Genomic DNA, 19,496 nt, shown 5'->3' on the forward strand with positions numbered 1-19,496 from the left:
CTCCCTGTGCCACCACCCCCACTCCCCTAGGCTGGGGATGTGGGAGGAGAGGAAGCGAGCAGTCCACTGTCAAGATAGCCATAGGAAGGATGTGAGTGCACTGGAGAGTGCAGGGGAGATTCACCGGGATGTTGCCTGGGAGGGAGCATCTCAGTTACACAGAGAGACCGGAGGGGCTGGGTCTGTTCTCCCTGGAGTGCAGGAGGCTGAGGAAGACCTGACAGAGGTGCACAAAACCGTGAGGATAGTGAGAGACCTTTCCCCACAGCAGACACGTCTGAGATCGGAGGGCATGTGGTTATGGTGAGGAGTAAAAGGTTTAGGGGGTTTGGAATCTGGAACACATACTGCCTGAGGGGTGGGGGAGGCAGAGACTCTCACACCATTTAAGAAGAAACTGGACAAGTGCTTGAATTGCCGAGGTATAATGATGCAGAAATGATGCAGCTCTACAAAACTCTGGTTAGGCCACACTTAGAGTACTGTGTCCAGTTCTGGTCACCTCATTATAGGAAGGATGTGGAGGTGTTGGAAAGGGTGCAGAGGAGATTTACCAGGATGCTGCCCGGTTTGGAGAGTATGCATTATGAGGAGAGACTAAGGGAGCTAGGGCTTTACTCTTTGGAGAGAAGGAGGATGAGGGGAGACATGATAGAGGTGTACAAAATATTAAGAGGAATAGATAGAGTGGACAGCCAGCGCCTCTTTCCCAGGGCACCAATGCTCAATACAGGGCATGGCTTTAAAGTAATGGGTGGGAAGTTCAAACAGATATCAGAGGGAGGTTTTTTACCCAGAGAGTGGTTGGGGCATGGAATGCGCTGCCTGGGGCGGTGGTGGCGGCAGGTACATTGGTCAAATTCAAGAGATTGTTAGATAAGCATATGGAGGAATTTAAATTAGAGGGATATGTCGGAGGAAGGGGTTAGATAGTCTTAGACGAGGTTTAAAGGTCGGCACAACATTGTATATTCGGCCATCCTATGTTCTAGGTATACAGATCCTCCCCACGTTACGACAGGGCTCTGCTCCTGAGAACTGTTCATAACGAGAACAGTTTGCAAGTCAGAAGTAGTTGTCGTTTAATTGGGACGCTTAACTCAACCATTCACATATTGCCACCAACCAAGCTCCCACCTGGCAGAAGACACCTGTAGACCTACAGCAGCCAGCAAATCCGTCCCACTGGTCCCCCAAACACTCGATCGTATGTACGGGCTGGACATAAGTCGGGCGTTTGTAACCTGGGGAAAATGGGATTAGTGCGGATAGGTTCTCAATGGCTGGCATGGATATGATGGGCCAAAGGGTCTGGTTCTGTTGCCATTTCGGGCTGAGACCCTTCATCCGCACTGAGAGATGGACGGTCCATTTCCCCCCACAGATGCTGCCTGACTCACTGAGTTCCTCCAGCATCTTGTGTGTTGCTCCAGATTCCCGCATCTGCAATCTCTGGTGTCTCCAGTTCTTGAACAGATCTGCACAACCCTAACCCTACCTCAGCAACAGAACACTATGGACCACCACTTGCACCACCATGGACTATCTCTGATTGGGCCCCATATCTGAGGACAGACGTGCTGGCTCTGGAGAGGAGGTTTGCAACAAAGATCCCGGGAATGAAGGGGTTAACATATGAGGAGCGTTTGATGTCTCTGGGCCTGTACTCAATGGAATTCAGAGGATGAGGGGGGGATCTCATTGAAACCTACCGAACACTGAAAGGCCTGGATAGAATGGACGTGGAGAGGATGTTTCCATCAGTGGGAGAGTCCAGGACCAGAGGGCACAGCCTCAGAATAAAGGCACGTCTCCTTACAACTGAGAATGAGGAGGAATTTCTTCAGCCAGGGGGCGGTGAATCTGTGGAATTCGTTGCCACAGACGGCTGTGGAGGCCAAGTTATTGGGTGTATTTAAGGCAGAGATTGATAGGTTTTTTATTGGTAAGGGGGTTAAGGGTTATGGGGAGAAGGCAGGGGAACAGGGTTGAAATAAAATCAGCCCTGATTGAATGGCGGAGCAGACTCGATGGGCCGAATGGCCTAATTCTGCTCCTATATCTTATGGTGTTATGTAGTTTTGCACATATGTCTTGTTTTGAAGAGGCTTTTTCCTCACTGCCTTGCGCAGTTTATGTATACGCCGTGTTCTGTGTGTTGCCTGCACCCACCTGCCTGTGATGCTGCTGCCAGCAAGTCCTTCACTGTACCTGTACCTCCCCGCGCTTGTGCACATGACAACAAGCTTGACCTACAACTTACTTGGAAGGGAGTGGAGGGCTTCAACAGCCGAGACCCCTCTATTCACGGGGGTGGGATTCCTCAAAGAGCGGTTAGGCATCGTTATCAGGCACTGGCTGAGACTGAGGGCCACGGGGACTGGGCTGGAGGAGGAGGGGACAGCTCCAGTCTCCCAGAGCCGGCTCATGGTCTGGCGGACAGCTGACCTTGCCTCCGAGTCAGAAGGTTGTAGGTTCGAGACCCGACTCCGGACTAGAGTCATAGCGTCACACAGCATGGAAACAGGCCCTTTGGCCCAACTGGTCCATGCTGATCAAGATGTCCCATCCAAGCTGGTCCCATTTACCCACGTTTGGCCCATATCCCTCCAAACCTTTCCCATCCATGTACCTGTCCAAGTGCCTTTTAAATGTTGTTATTGTACCTGCCTGAACCACTTCCTCTGGCACAAAACGACAAATTTCACCACATATAAGTCAGCGACAATAATCCTGAATCTGATTCTGATACGGACCACCCTCTGGGTGAAGAAGTTGCCCCTCAAGTTCCTATTAAATCTTTCCCCCCTTTCACCTTGAACCTATGCCCTCTAGTTCTTGATTCCCCATCCCTGGGAAAGAGACCGAGTGTATTCACCCTATCTGTCCCCCTTGTGATTTTATCCACCTCTGTAAGATCACCCCTCATTCTCCTGCACTCCAATGAAAAAAGCCCCAGCCTGCTCAACCTCAGTCCCTCGAGTCCCTGCAACATCCTCGCAAATCTCCTCTGCAATCTTCCCTACAGCAGGGTGACCAAAATGGAACACAATATTCCAAACATGGCCTCACCGACGTCTTGTAGAGCGTGGAACTGCAGCCCTGGTGTGGTGCTGAGGGAATGCCACACTGTCAGACGCGAGTGGCTTTCCGATGAGACTTTAAGTTGTCTGGTGGCTCTAGAAGGTCCCAGGCACAGGGAGATCCCACATCTTTCTCCACCAATCATCCCTCAGTCAACATGATTAACAAACCCCTCTCACGTTTGTGGGATCATGCTGTGCGCGGACCTGTCCTACGCTGCAAGGCTTCGTCACTCGGCTGCGAAGTGTCCTGGCGTCGTGTAGGGTGCTACAGAAATGCAAGACTTTGTTCCTCACTGGAAGGAAGAATAGCCACGGGAGGCCATTCTGCCCTTCCTGCTGTTCCTGGTTCGATGAGACCCGAGCTGAGCCATGCAGCGCAGGAACAGGCCCTTTGGCCCATCGTGCCCATGCCCACCTCCTTGCCCGTCTGTGCTGATCCCATTTGGCAGCAGGTACAGCCGGTGAGTGTGTGACCCTGTCCCGTCACACCCTGCACACCCCACACACCCCGCACATCCCACACACACCCCGCACACCCCACACACCCCGTACACCCCACACACCCCGTACACCCCACACATACCCCGCAGTCCCAGTCCCTCGAGGGGCCAGGACAGCAGTGTGGAAAGCGGGGAAGTGACCAATGTGCGTCCGGGCTGGACTGGACCCACGGGCCCCGGTTACCATGGAAACGGCAACGTGACGGAGCTTCCTCCTGACCAGCATTTCTCACAGCCTATCGTCCTCAGGTACTTCCTCTGTGGCTTCAGTTAGTCCCTCCACCCCCTCCTTCCGCCCCTCCCTCCCTCCCCTCACCTCCTCCCCTCCCTCCCTCCTCTCACCTCCTCCCCTCCCTCCTCTCCCCTCACCTCCTCCCCTCCCTCCCTCCTCTCTCCTCCTCCCCTCCCTCCTCTCCCCTCACCTACTCCCCTCCCTCCTCTCCCCTCACCTACTCCCCTCCCCTCCTACCCCCTCCTCTTCCCCTCCACCCCCTCTACCATCCCTCCCTACCCTCATTTCCTCCTCTGACCTCCTCCCCTCACCTCCCTCCACTCCCCTCCCTCCTCCCTCCAGTCCCCTCCCTGCCCTCACCTCCTCCCCTCACCTCCCTCCCCTCAGCTCCTCCCCCCTCCTCTCCCTTCCCTATCCCTCCCACTCCTCTCCCTCACCCCCACACCCCTCCCCCCCCTCCCCCCCCCGCCACCTCCACCCCCACCTGCCCCCCACCCCCAGTGCTGGCTACTTGGTCCTACAGGTGTTGATGTTCTTGCCGCTGGTTGCTTCCCCCACCAGGGACACATGGTAGTCGGTGGACAGGGTGAAGTGCGAGATGCAGCCCACGAGTCCGCGTATGTACTGCCGGTTGGTGTGGAGCGCGATCTCCTTCATTCCCCCTGCCACGGGAGCAAAGGCAGGGTGTCAGACAGTGCGCTCCGTCAGGGAGGTGGGGGTGAGGGGCGGAGGGGACAGTGTACAGCCAGCTGCCCCACATGGGCTCGCCCGCTGCCCGCAGAGACACAGCTGCCTCCTGGACGGGTTACAGAGCGAGACGTGGTCTCGTTGGACTTCCGGCCGGGTGGAGGCAGGGAGGATGTGTATCCGGGCTGGGCTGTCTACAACCAGGGGTCACAGTCTTCAGAATAAAGGGTCCGCGTTGTAGGGGAACAGGTTCCTGTGTAAAGCAAGCTCCTTCCTGTGTGTAGGGACCTGTTTCCTGTGTTTAGGGACCTGTGTAGGGAGTTGTGTATGGGGACCTGCTTTCTGTGTGTAGGGGACCTGTTTCCTGTGTTTAGGGACCTGCATAGGGAGCTGTGTGTGGGGACCTGTTTCCTGTGTTTAGGAACCTGTGTAGGGAGCTGTGTATGGGGACCTGATTCCTGTGTTTAGGGACCTGTGTAGGGAGCTGTGTATGGCGACCTGTTTCCTGCGTTTAGGGACCTGTGTAGGGAGCTGTGTGCGGGGACCTGTTTCCTGTGTTTAGGGACCTGTGTAGGGAGCTGTGTATGGGGACCTGCTTTCTGTGTGTAGGGGACCTGTTTCCTGTGTTTAGGGACCTGCATAGGCAGCTGTGTGTGGGGACCTGTTTCCTGTGTTTAAGAACCTGTGTAGGGAGCTGTGTATGGGGACCTGATTCCTGTGTTTAGGGACCTGTGTAGGGAGCTGCGTATGGGGACTTGCTGTCTGTGTGTAGGGGACCTGTTTCCTGTGTTTAGGGACCTGCATAAGGAGTTGTGTGTGGGGACCTGTTTCCTGTGTTTAGGGACCTGTGTAGGGAGCTGTGTGTGGGCACCTGCTTCCTGTGCAGCCCTACATAGACCCGGTGACCCAGTGCACCACAGGCAGCACTGAGGCGAGTGGTCTGCCTGGTGTAAGCTGGGGTTCCAGCTCCACAGGGTGAGCCCCAACGACCCACACCTCCTTACCCACAAACAGAGGTCCGTTGATGTTGAGTTGCCGCATCTTCCCCGGTGACCTCCCCGTCTTGGCTCCGTAATCGTCGACTGTTAACTTCCCAGACTGCCCGTCCCTGCAACAGAGCGGCTGTGAAACCCACCAGTACAATCACACACACGTGTACTCACACAAATGGGTTTGTAAATGCACACACGGGTTGTACACACACATGGTTCTGTACACAATCACGAGCTTGTACACACACATGGGTCTGCACACAAACACATGGGTTTGTACACATGCACATGGATTTGTATGCATGCACACACACGTGATTGAGTTTGTATGCACATACATGGGTTTGTACACAGACACACACATGAATGGGTTTGTAAGTACATACACAGATTTGTATGCATGTACACACACACATACACACACACACACACACACAAACAGGTTTGTACGTGCATACACAGGTTTGCACACAGACACACACATGAACGGGTTTATACGTGCACACACAGGTTTGTATACAGAGACACACACACACGAACCAGTTTGTATGTGGACACACTGGTTTGTATACAGACACACACATGTACAGGTTTATACATACATACGCACACACACACACACATGCACAGACAGATTTTTACACATGCACGTGGATGTGTACCCACATACACCCGAGCACACAGGTGTGTGAGCACACACACCACACCTGCCCTCTGCCCACCCCCTCGGAACGACAGTCACTCACCGGACCGCCTTCACCCGGTGCCAGCGGTTATCATGAAACGATCCATTGACCATGATGCCCACCGTCCCGCTGCCCAGATTGTAACTGGAACAGAGAGGGACACAGACACCGGGGTAAGTACGCGACAAACATCTGGCTGAGTTAACATCTGACCAAACGCAGGAACAGCGCTGGAGGGGCAGCCTGTGCAGCGGGCAGACGAGGGTTCCGGCCGGTCCACCCGTCCACCCGTCTTCCGAGCTCACGTCTGCACGCGGGTGTCCTTGGAGAGGGAGCACGCGGTATCCACGGGCACCCTGGTTGAGTTCCGCACTCGGTGGGCCCCTCAGGGGATCGCGTGTGTTGTGGACGGTGAAAATGCTATTCTTCTCTGAAGTGTTGCATGTTGCATTTAGTGGGTGTTTAGTTAGTATTATTTGCTGTAGTTATGTAGATAGTTTGTTTTGTTCTCTTCTGTATTAGTTGTAGTGTTTTCACCCTGGTTGTCCTTTTGAAGTGCTTTTAGCTAATAAATTTTATATTAAAAAAAGAGGCAGCCTTTTGGACAGGGAACCAGTTGGTGCCACAGCTGGTGGACCTTCCCTCAGTGCTCTGGTCCTGTGAGCTGAACCAGCGACACTGCCTCCACCTTCACGGATGCTGCCCAACCAGCTGTGTCTTCCCAACGCCCTCTGCTTCTGTCTCACTGAAACTCCCTAACATCTGTACCTGGGCCTGATTAAAGAGGGTGGGGAGGAGGGTAGGTAAAGGATTGAGAGGGATGGAGGGAAGGGGGGGGGGGATTTCCAGAGCTTGAGATCTCCAGCTGAAGGCGATTAATTCCAGGGATGGTTTGAGGCCAGAATCAGAGGAGGTAGTCTGGTAAATCAGCCCAATGTTCTCACAGTGGGCATCTCTGAAAGGCAGCTCGTGTTGTGTGGGACCAGCTCCCGAGAGACGTTCTGGGCCGAGGGTCTGATGACCATTTCCAGCTGAGAAGGGGTTAGCACAGGTGGGATCACTCCACACGCAAGAGCTCCCTCCACACCGTCTGCAACAGGATGGGGACCGACCACTCTCACAGGGCAAAACACCACCCTCCGCTTGTGGATGAGACCGAGGTCTTGTTTCTAACCACAGACCAAGGCCCTGTCACCAACCACAAGTCCCGTCACCAACCACAAGTCCCGTCACCAACCACAGACCGAGGTCCCATCACCAACCACAGGTCCCATCACCAGCCATAGACCAAGGTCCCGTCACCAGCCACAGACCGTGGTCCCATCACCAGCCACACCCAGTCCAGCTCACCCACCTGAACACCAAGGCCCCGTCCTGGAGACCAAGGGAGATGAAGTCACTGTTGAGCCTCATGGAACTGTCCCCTCTCCACAGCAACAATCCATCGTCAGCCGTCGTCTTGAACCTCATGAAGATGTTGGTCCTGGATCCCGACACCCTGGTGGGCGGGTCAGAAGGACAGGGAGTAGTTCAGACGTGCCTGGCACAGCCTACCACCAACCTCACTGGGCAACGGGAGAGCGAGACCAGCAGGAAGGTTCCCCAACTCCCGGGAATCCTCCCTCCGCACAACCAGAAGTCCCTCAGAGTTTCATGGTTTACCTCAGACGGGTGGGCCAGGTGAACCGGAACCTCCTATCCCAGGGGATGGAAAGGGCAGTGTGGCAGGTGTATGGTGGTGTTCCCCACAGATCCATAGCTCCATCACTTCCTGGGTCCGCTGGGAATATGGGCCAATGGAACCACCACCGACCAGAAACTCAGCTGGTTTCTATGCTCGGTCCCAGCTCCCTCAGTTAATTCCACCAGTGTGAGCCTTTATCCCCTCCTCCCACTTGTGCCTGTCCAGCCTCCCCTTACATGTCCCTCATAGTCATGGAGTGATACAGCACAGAATCAGGCCCTTCAGCCCAAGTCCTCCATGCTGACCAAGATTCCCATCTAAGCCAGTCCCATTTGCCTGCATTTGGCCCATATCCCTCCAAACCTTTCCTACCCATGTACCTCTCCCAATGCCTTTTAAACGTTATAATTGTAGCCACCTCTACCACTTCGTCTGGCAGCTCGTTCCATACACCCACCACCCTCTGTGAGAAAAACTTGCCCCTCAGGTCCTCTTTAAATCTTTCCCCTCTCGCCTTAAACCTTTGTCCTCTGGTTTCTGCCTTTCCTGCCCTGGGAAAGTCATTGCTCCCCGGCACATTTGCCTGTACCTGACGCTGTTTAGAATGTATGAAGGACTGCGAGAAAGCATTACGTAAACCAAGTTCCCTCTCCCTTCCTCCTGGTTGGCCTTGTGAGGGTCAAGGTTCACAGTGAAGTTTTGGGTGGCACTTCACACAGGCCGGGTGAAAATGCAGCAGGTCCAGACTGAACCAAACCATTCAGCCTTCATTCCCCAAGAGAAAGGAGATCTGGTCTGTTCATCCTTTCCTCATACATCCAACCCACCAAACCTCGTGAACCTTCTCTGCACCCTCTCCAGTATCATGGTATCCTTCCTATAAAATGGTAACCAGGACTTGTGCACGGGACCCTCAGTGTGGTCCAACCAAGGGGGACATGGCTTCAGCCCAACTCCCTCCCTTTCACTTCTCTGTGATAAAACCTGGTGCTTGGTTTGTACTTCATGGCCTCACTAGCCTGTGGTGGGACGTTCAGTGACGGCTGCATCTGTACTCTAGGATCCCCTTGTCGCTCTGCTCCCCCTCAAAACTCCCACCTTCCAAGTAACAGGACCTCCTCATCCTTCCCACCCCAACATAACACCTCACATCTATCCGTGTTAAACCATACACGACAGTTATTTGTTCTGTAGGTTTGCAGATGCTCTCATGTAGGTTGCAGGAACCCTCCTTAGTTTTCACCAACCCACCCCCCCTCCCCAATTTAGTATCATCCACAATTTAGGAATTGTCATAGGCCCTTCGGCCCAACTGGTCCATGCCGACTGTGTTGCCCAGCGAGCTAGTCCCATCTGCCTGCATTTGGCCCATAGCCCTCTGAACCTCTCCTATCCATGGACTTATTTAGATGCTTTTAAACATTGTTAATGTGCCCGCCTCAACCACTACTTCTGGCAGCTCATTCCAAATACGCACCGCCCTTTGTGTGAAGAAGCTGCCCCTGATGTCCCTTTTAAATCCCTCGCCTCTGCCCTCTTTTAGCACCCCCTCACTGGGAAAAAGACTGTGTGCTCTCACCCTGTCTGTGCCCCTCATGATCTTATACACCTCTATCAGGTCACCCCTCAATCTCCTACGTTCCAGGGAATAAAGTCCTAGTCTACACAACCTCTCCTTGTAACTCAGGCCCCCAAGTCCAGGCAACATCCTGGTAAATTGTTGCTGCACTCTTTCTAGATTAATAACATCTTTCCTGTAACAGGGTGACCAAAACCGTACACAATACTCCAAGTGCGGTCTCACCAATGTCTTATATAACTGCATCATAACTTCCCAATTCCTATACTCAGTGCCCTGACCGATGAAGGCCAGCGTGCCAAATACCTTCTTCACCGCCCTGTCTACCTGTGATGCAGCTTTCAGCAAACTATGCATTTGCAATCCTAGGCCCCTCTGTTCCATAACACACTCCAGGTCCCTAACATTCACTGTACAAGTCCAACCCTGGTTAAATCTCCCGTAATGCAGCTCCTCACATTTATCTGGATTGAACGCCATTTGCCAATCCTCAGCTCACATACCCAGCTGATCGAGATCCCCCTGTAATTTTTCACAACCTTATACCCTGTCTAGAATACCACCCATTTATTATCATCTGCACACTTACTAACCATGCTGTGTACGTTCACATCCAAATCTTTTCTATAGGTTGTGTCCGTGTTGCTAATGAAAGGAGCAGTGGTCCCACCACTGATCCCTGAGGAACACCACCCACCCACCTCCTTCCACTGCCACTAAACTCCCACCTCTACTCCCTGTCCTGACGTCAGCCAGTGACTCATTCCAGCACTGTCCCCTCACTCTGCATCCACCAACATTATTCATTGGTCTACTGTTGATTCACAGACAGTTCCAGAGCCATACAGCACGGAAATAGCCCAACTCAGCCATGCCAACCAAGTTGCCTATCTGAGCTCGTCTCATTTGCTTGCATTTGGCCCATATCCCTCTAAACCTTTCCTAATATAGGCAACGGTATTGACGGACTTTTGAAAATCTAAATATATTACATCTACTACACCACTATTGTCTATCCTCCCTGTTACCGCCTCAAAAAGTTGACAAGGTTCATCAAGTAAGATATTCCGTTCTGAAAATGAATCTGAGGATGAGGGGCCATGGAGGGTTTGAAGTGGGTGGTGTGACTGAGAGGGGACTTACCGCTTGAGGAAGTTTGGATGGTCGTAGGTGAGGTAACTGCGGCCAATGAACTGAGGGATTTCAATGGCTTCTGTTACAGCTGAAATCACAGGGATAATTCGGTCAGTCACCATCTGTACCCAGTTAGTGTAGCTCCCAAGGGAGTCAGCCAGGACTCAGGGAGACAGGATAAACACCTCCTGAGAATCGTGGTACAGTTTCGATTCATCCCTCACCCCTCAGAGACGGTTTCCACAGATACCAGGTACCCTTGGCCGTGTGTGAGAGTGATGTGCGCACTGGGCAAACACAGGTCAGGGTAAAACCATCCTCGACATTCCTCCTTCCTCTGACAGTTTCTCTTTCCATGAGATACCAGGAGAGGGGGGAGGGAAGGGAGGAGGAATAGCATGGTATTGGTTACTGTCACGTGTACCGAAATACAGTGAAGAGCTTTTGTCTGTGTGCCATCCAGGTAGATAAGCTATCTTTATTAGTCACACGTACATCGAAACACACAGTGAAATGCATCTTTTGTGTAGAGTGCTCTGGGGGCAGCCCGCAAGTGTCGCCACACTTCCAGCGCCAACATAGCATGCCCACAACTTCCTAACCCGTACGTCTTTGGAATGTGGGAGGAAACCAGAGCACCCGGAGGAAACCCACGCAGAACATACAAACTCCTTACAGACAGCGGCCGGAATTGAACCCAAGTCGCTGGCTCTGTAATAGTGTTGTGCTAACCGCTACAAAACACACAGACACACACACAGAGTTCTCTCCAAACCCCTGCCAGTACATCAGTAAATTGAGGTAGTACATAAGGAAAACAGAATGCAGAACACAGTGTTACAGTTTCAGAGAAAGTGCAGTTCAGGCAGACAATAAGGTGCAAGGGCCACGATGAAGTAGATTGTGAGGTCAAGAGTTCATCTTTTAGTGCATGAGAGGTCTGTTCGAGTCTGATAACAGTGGGATAGAAGCTGTTCTTGAGCCTGGTGGTACGTGCTTTCAGGCTTTTGTATCTTCTGCCCGATGGGAGGGGGGAGAAGAGAGAATGTCCGGGGTGGGTGGGGTCTTTGATTATGTTGGTGGCTTTCCCGAGGCAGTGGGAAGTGTAGACAGAGTCCACGGAGGGGAGGCTGGTTTCTGTGATGTGCTGAGCTGTGTCCACAACTCTCTGCATTCTCTTGCGATCTTGGGCAGAGCAGTTGCCATACCAAGCCATGATGCATCTGGATAGGATGCTTTCTATGGTGCATCTGTAAAAATTAGTGAGAGGGATATCGGGGACCTGCCGAATTTCCTCAACCTTCTGAGGAAGTAGAGGTGTGGTGAGCTTTCTTGACTGTAGCCTCAACGTGGCTGGACCAGGACAAATTGTTGATGATATTTACACCAAGAAACTTGAAGAAGGATTGGAAGGCTTGAGTTATTGGAAGAGATTGAATGGCCTGGGTCTGTTTTCTCTCGAGCAAAGGAGGTTGAGAGGTGACATCACAGAGGTACATAACATAATGAGAGGCATAGATAGGGTAGATAGCCAGAGTCTGTTTCCTATGGTAAGGTCTTCTAAAACTAGAGGTTTAAGGTGTGAGGAAGAAGGTTTAAAGGGGACCTGAGGAGTAAAGGTTTCACACAGAGTAGTTGGTACCTGGAGTGAGCTGCCAGAGGAGGCAATGGAGGCAGGAACAGTGACAAAATCTAAGAGGCAACCAGACATGTACCTGAACGTGCAGGGCATAGAGGGATATGGAATTAATGCAGGCTGAGTACAGATAAACATGATGGTCAGCATAGACATGATGGGCTGAAGGGCCTGTTTCTATGCTGTACAACCCTGTGAATTTGTGACTAAGACTGTATGGAGGAGGGAAGAGGTTTTTACCGACTCTTCTTCCACTGCAGGTAGTGAGGACAGTGGCGCAGCAGGCAGAGCTGCTGCCTCACAGCACCAGAGACCCGGGTTCGATCCCGACCTCCGGCGCTGTCTGTGTGGAGTCTGCACATTCTCCCTCTGACCCTGTGGGTTTCCCCCGGGTGCTCCAGTTTCCTCCCACATCCCACAATCGTGCTGGTTGGTGGGTTAATTGTACATTGCCCCCTTTAACTCTTTGTTCCCTAATCGCTGATGCCTTTAAGGTCAGTTTTTCACGCCATGTGTTTCACTGGAAGGGCAGCGTTTATGGCCTTGGAGACGACGGTGGTGATTTGCCATCCTGTTCCCTCCAGTCCTTCTGTGCTGTTGGGCAGGGAGATTCCAGGATTTAGACCCAGTCACAGTGAAGGAACAGTGATGTACAGGGACTCCCTGGGTTACAGAAATCCAACTTTATGCAAATTCTCCCAGAAATTTTAAAAGAATTTTACAAGATAATAGTAATAAAATGTTTCACAATATTCATTAATGACTGGATACAGTATATATTGCATCAGTTGAATTATGAGTGATTATACAATGAAATGAAAGAATCTACCTCATCGTCGCCCTTGCACCTTATTGTCTGCCTGCACTGCACTTTCTCTGTCACTGTAACACTTTATTCTGCATTCTGTTATTGTTTTCCCTTGTACTACCTCGATGCACCGACGTGATGAAATGATCTGTTTGGATGGCATGCAAAACAAAGTTTTTCACTGTACCTCGGTCATGTAAGATATAAGATAAGATATTTATTTATTAGTCACATGTACATCGAAACACACAGTGAAATGCGTCTTTTGTGTAGAGTGCTCTGGGGGCAGCCCACAAGTGTCGCCACACTTCCGGCGCCAACATAGCATGCCCACAACTTCCTAACCCGTACGTCTTTGGAATGTGGGAGGAAACTGGAGCACCCAGAGGAAACCCACGCAGACATGGGGAGAACATACAAACTCCTTACAGACAGCGGTGGGAATTGAACTCGGGTCACTGGCGCTGTAATAGCGTTACGCTAACCGCTATGGTGCAATGTGGTGTAAATTGGTAAATTTACACCACGTTATTGGCTGTTTAGATGTAGATAAAATAATTTACCAATACATTTACCAATTATAGCACGTGTCTGCAGGGCGATGATGTGGGTGGCTATAGAAAACAGACGTCTATAACTTAGAGAAATCTGCTCCTGGACAGCTGTCAGGAACAGAAACCTTACATAACCTGGCGACTGCCTGTGTTTGCAGCTCAGGATGGTGTGTGACTTGGAGGGGAAGCTGCAGCCCTCCCTCAGCAGTGCACTCAAGCTCCACCCAGTGCACCGGAGCCTCCAGCAGGATTTGAACCCATCGATGCGCTGCCACCATTCCGTTCTCGAACCGACCGGCACAACCCCAAACACTGCAGCTTAGCAACACTACGACCAGTTTGATCACTTTGCACCAAAATGGACTTCATTTCTTTTTGTTCTAATCATGTTCTTGTAAAAATTTTAATGTATGTTTTTCTAGTGAACGCTGCTGATCTGATGCTCTGTGCCTGTGATGCTGCTTCAGGTAAGTTTTTCATTGCACCTGTGCACACATGGACTTGTGCATCTGACAATAAACTCGACTTTGACTTTGACCAGCTGAGGTTGACCCTGGGTTGCTGAGAAAAATAGTCGGCACTGCTTCCTTAAAGACACATCGGGTATGAGTGGTCTGAGGGAAGGCTCGGCTACAAACACTACCACCCTCCTACAAGGACACACCGGGATTTACTTACTGTTCAGGCAGTAATTCCCACATTCTGCAGCCCACGCGATGCAGAGGGAGAGAGAACAAGACAAGTTAGTGGGCAACCGTTCACAACACCCACGCTGCGCGCTGGAGGAGGGAGGGGAGGGGAGGGGAGGGAAGGGGCGGAGTCCCTGCACCCAGAGGTACCATAACACCCTCATGACCTCAGGGTGTCCTGGAGAACATGACAAGCTAAAAGGGGCTTCCTGTTGTGGGGTTACTGTTGTAACCCTCCCAATGGGGCAGGTTACATTGCCACAGTCCAAGCCAGACTCTGTAAACCGGACCCAGCTCCAAGCAAGGGATTACCACGGGGTCAGTGAGACAATTCTGAAGATGTTCTCCAAACCTGCCTGCAGGAATGGAACAGTACACTGTTAATGGCAGGACCTTTAACAGTGCTGATTTACAGAGGGATCTTGGGATCCAAGTCCATAGCTCCCTGAAAGTGGCTGTACATGTTGATAGGGTGGTAAAGAAGGCATATGGTATGCTTGTCTTCGTCAAGGCACTGAGTTCAAGTCAGGAAATTATGTTGCAGCTTTATAAAACTCTGGTTAGGCCGCATATGGAGTATTGCATTCAATTCTGGTTGCCCCATTACAGGATGTGGAGGCTTTGGAGAGGGTTCAGAAGAGTTTTACAAGGATGCTGCCTGGATTAGAGGGCATGAGCTATACGAACAGGTTGGACAATCTTTCTCTGGACCAGCGGAGGCTGAGAGGAGACCTGATAGAACTTTATGAGAGGCATAGATAGAGTAGACACCTGGTATCTTTTTCCCAGGGTCCAAATGTCTAATACCAGAGGGCATGCATTTAAGGTGAGGGGGGTAAGTTCAAAAGGGTTGCGCGGGGCAAGTTTTTTTTATACAGAGAGTGGTGGGTGCCTGGAATGTGCTGCCAGGGGTGGTGGTGGAGGCAGATACAATAGAGGTGTTTAAGAGGCTCTTAGACACATGAATGTGCAGGGAATGGAGGGAGATGGACATTATGCAGGCAGAATAGATTAGTTTAGTTAGGCATTTAATTAGTTCAGCACAACATGGTGGGCCGAAGGGCCTGTTCCTGTCTGTAGTGTTCCAGGTTCTGCATTCTATCCCCACTGACTCCTGGGGACCACTGGCCCAGGACACCTCAGAGTGGAGGCAAAGTGTTCGGGATGGGATTGAGAATCCCGAGTCCGTGCATCAAGAACACACAGAGGACCAACGTAAGCGGCGGAAGGAGTGGACCACCTCACAAGGGGACCACCTTTCCAACTACCTGCCCGTCCCGTCAGGCACCTTGTGCCCCATCTGTGGATCCGACAACGGCCTCATCAGTCACCTCAGAACCAGAGGGGAAGCGAGCCACCCTCGATCCCGAGGGAACTGCCTGAGCAGGGAACACAGCAGCCAATTTTTTTTACAGAGTAAGATCCCGCAGACGACAATGTGATGTTCTGTTTCGGTAACGTTAAGTGGGATCCAGAGTATCAGCCCCCTGTTGAGCGCCCAAGTCTCAGGAGTGGGACTTACAACCGACGGAACATCTCAGCACCAAAGCTCTTAGGGGCTTGTTGAGGGTGTGTTCATGGATTACAGAACAAGGGAAGGTCAACAGAGTTAAGATACAGATCAATGTGATCTCACTGAAAGCAGCGTCACTGGTAGACAGGGCAGTGAAGGAGGCGTTTGGCAGGCTGGCCTTCATCAGTCAGGGTACTGAGTATAGGAGTTGGGATGTAATGTTTCAGTTGTACAAGATGTTGGTGAGGCCACACCTGGAGTATTGGGTTCAGTGTTGTAGGAAAGATGGCATTAATCTGGAAAAAGTGCAAAGAAGATTTACGAGAACGTTTCCAGGACTCAAGGGATTGAGTTCTAGGGAGAGGTCGGGCAGGCCACACTTCCTTGCAGCGTAGGAGACTGAGGGGTGATCTCTTATAGAAATGTATAAAATCATGACGGGGATAGAAAGGGTGAATGCACACAGTCTTTTTCCCAGGGTTGGGGAACCATAGACTCGAGGGCATAAGTTTGAGGTGAGAGGGGAGAGGTTTAAAAAGGACCTGAGGGGCAACATTTTCACACAGAGGGTGGTGAGTATATGGAACGAGCTGCCAGAGTAAGTGGTTGAGGCAGGTACAATATCAACACTTGGACAGGTGCATGGATAGGAGAGGTTTAGAGGGATATGGGCCAAATACAGGTAAATGGGACTGTCTTAGATGGGAATGTTGGTCGGCATGGACAGATTGGGCCGAAGGGCCTGTTTCTGTGCTGTCTCTATGACACTGAACAGCAGAACAGATGTGGCCAAATGGCCTTGTGCTTTTGCTGCATTAAATATCCTTTGACGTGGAACCAACTGCAAGATGTTTTGCTCCCTCCTCAGACCTGGACACCTGTGGCCATGCCAGCATTTATCGTCTATCTCTAATTGCCCCTGAACTGAGGAGATGGTGAAGCCCCAGCGGTGCTGAGATGGTGGTCATAGGTGGGTCAGGCCCAAACGTTGCAGGGGCAGGTGGTATCCCAGCTCGCCACGGCTGTACGGGGGCTCAGACCGAGCGCTGCAGGACCCTGTACCTTTGTGACACCGGAGCCCATCGAAGCCCAACGGGCAGTCGCACTCGAAGGCATCGTGGCGTGGTCTGCAGGAGCCTCCGTTGACACAGGGGCTGGAGACGCATGGGTGGGCTGTGTTCTCCAGGTTCACTCCCACCCGGAAGTCCTGGTCCAGTCGGACGCTCCGGTCATTCAGGATCAGCTGGAGAGGAGGGAGGGGCACCAGGAGTCAGCGAGGGGCAGGTGAAGGGACAGGGTGCCTGAGCATTCGGTCACACACACTGAGAACACTCACACTGATGTGGACACACACACACACATCTCACACACACACACTGAGAACACTCACACTGATGTGGACACACACACACACATCTCACACACACACACTGAGAACACTCACACTGATGTGGACACACACACACACATCTCACACACACACACTGAGAACACTCACACTAACGTAGACACACACATCTCACACACACACACACACACACACACTGAGAACACTCACACTGATGTGGACACACACACACACACACATCTCACACACACACACTGAGAACACTCACACTAACGTAGACACACACACATCTCACACACACACACACATCTCACACACACACACTGAGAACACACACTAACGTGGACACACACACACACATCTCACACACACGCACTGAGAACACTCACACTAACGTAGACACACACAACACATCTAACACACACACCTCACACAGACACAGACACACACACACACAACGCATCTCACACACACTAACGTGGACACACACACCTATACACACACACACCTATATACACACACAACACACACAGACACAGACACAAACAGCAGTACACATACACAAAGGGCAGCACACACACATACAAAGAGCAGTATACACACACACACACACACACACACACACAAACACACACACACACACACACACACACACACACAGCACCAACCACTCTAACACACCCAGCTGCACGAACACACTGACATTCACCGGGTGCTCTGAGCCACAGTGACAGACGGCACTTACATTCTGAATGCTCCCGGAGAGAGGTTCCAGGACCCCCGAGTTCTTCCTCACACTGTCGTAGTCCGGGACCCCTCCGAGGAATATGTCCGTACTGCACCGGATCTGGGTGAAGGCTCCCTGTGGGAACGGAGGGAAGGAAGGACCTCTCAGCGAGGGCTCGCCGGGAAGAGGTCACCACTCATTGCCTCAGGATCCGGCCCCCCACACCAAGGTCAGACCCCAGGCAAACCCCTCCCTTCCATGGCCAGACACCTCATCCTCCCATGGGGTTCCCAGTGACTCTGCTCCTTCCACTGCCTCACCCGCAGTGTGTAACCCCACCCACTGACTCAAGCCCCGTTCCCCCAGATGTTAACCAGCTAAAGAACAAATTGCATTTCTGTAACTGCCTTTCACATCCATTGTTGGATGTCCGGCAGCTCGCATCCAATGTAGTCCTTTGGTCCAACTCGTCCATGCTGACCAAGGTGTCTATCCAAGCTGGTCCCATTTGCCTGCATTTGGCCCATATCCCTCTAAACCTCTCCTATCCATGTACCTGTCCAAGTGACTTTTGAACACTGTAATTGTACCTGCCTCTGGCAGCTCGTTCCACATACACACCACCCTCTGTGTGAAAAACTTTCATGGCTGATCATTGACTTCAGGAAAGGGGCGGTGTACATGCACCTGACTACATCAATGGTGCTGAGGTCGAGAGGGTTGGGAGCTTCAAGTTCCTTGGAGTGAACATCACCAATACCCTGTGCCGGTCTAACCACGTAGACGCCACAGCCAAGAAAGCTCACCAGCGCCTCTACTTCCTCAGGAGGCTAAAGAAATTTGGCAAGTCTCCTTTGACAATCACAAATTTTTATCGATGCACCATAGACGCATCACGGCTTGGTACGGTAACTGCTCTGCCCGGGACGGCAAGAAACTGCAGGGTGTTGTGGACACAGCCCAGCACATCATGGAAACCAGCTTCCCCTCCAAGGACTCTGTCTATACCTCTTGCTGCCTTGCTGAAGCAGCCAACATAATCAGAGACCCCACCCACCCGGGTCATTCTCTCTTCTCTCCTCTTCCATCAGGCAGAAGATACAGGAGCCTGAGGGCACGATCCACCAGGCTCAAGGACAGCTTCTACCCCACTGTGATAAGACTATTGAATGGTTCCCTTATACAATGAGATGGACTTGCTTGACCTTGCACCTTATTGACTACCTGCACTGCACTTCTTCTGTAGCTGTGACACTTTACTCTGTACTGTTATTGTTTTTACCTGTACTACATCAATACACTCTGTACTAACCCAATGTAACTGCACTGTGTAATGAATTGACCTGTACAATCGGTATGCAAGACAAGTTCTTCACTGTACCTCGGTACAAGTGACAATAATAAACCAATACCAATACCATTACCTGTGTTGCCGCTTGCAGGGAACAATATGCCTGTGTGCTCAGGTCTCTCTGTTCTACAACACTCCCCGGGGCCCTGCCGTTCACTGTGGAAATCCTGCCCTGGTTTAAGTTGTGCGAGAATGCCTCCACTTTTATACTTCATTGCCTTACAATAAAGGCCAACGATCCTTTTGCCTGGCTGTACCTTGTCCCAAAAGGGAAGACCTGAACTTCGATG

General features: G+C 51.7%; 1 protein-coding gene across 6 annotated transcripts in view; it reads right to left on the bottom strand.

The window, feature by feature from the left end:
- Window positions 1–4,325: 4,325 nt before the first annotated feature.
- Window positions 4,326–19,496, bottom strand: part of LOC127572360 (pikachurin) — a 75,451-nt gene continuing 60,280 nt past the window's right edge. For 5 of the 6 annotated variants that reach the window (XM_052019528.1, XM_052019529.1, XM_052019526.1 and 2 more), the window contains 8 exons: window positions 17,874–17,990; window positions 16,843–17,023; window positions 14,257–14,280; window positions 10,590–10,668; window positions 7,538–7,681; window positions 6,244–6,327; window positions 5,510–5,613; window positions 4,326–4,480 (listed from right to left, as the gene is read on the bottom strand). In XM_052019528.1, coding sequence (XP_051875488.1) covers window positions 4,326–4,480; window positions 5,510–5,613; window positions 6,244–6,327; window positions 7,538–7,681; window positions 10,590–10,668; window positions 14,257–14,280; window positions 16,843–17,023; window positions 17,874–17,990 — 888 coding nt within the window. The remainder of the gene's footprint in view (window positions 4,481–5,509; window positions 5,614–6,243; window positions 6,328–7,537; window positions 7,682–10,589; window positions 10,669–14,256; window positions 14,281–16,842; window positions 17,024–17,873; window positions 17,991–19,496) is intronic. The other variant, XM_052019527.1, reaches the window with a different exon arrangement.

The sequence above is a fragment of the Pristis pectinata genome, chromosome 7 (genome assembly GCF_009764475.1).
Source record: "Pristis pectinata isolate sPriPec2 chromosome 7, sPriPec2.1.pri, whole genome shotgun sequence".
Taxonomy (NCBI): Eukaryota; Metazoa; Chordata; class Chondrichthyes; order Rhinopristiformes; family Pristidae; genus Pristis; species Pristis pectinata.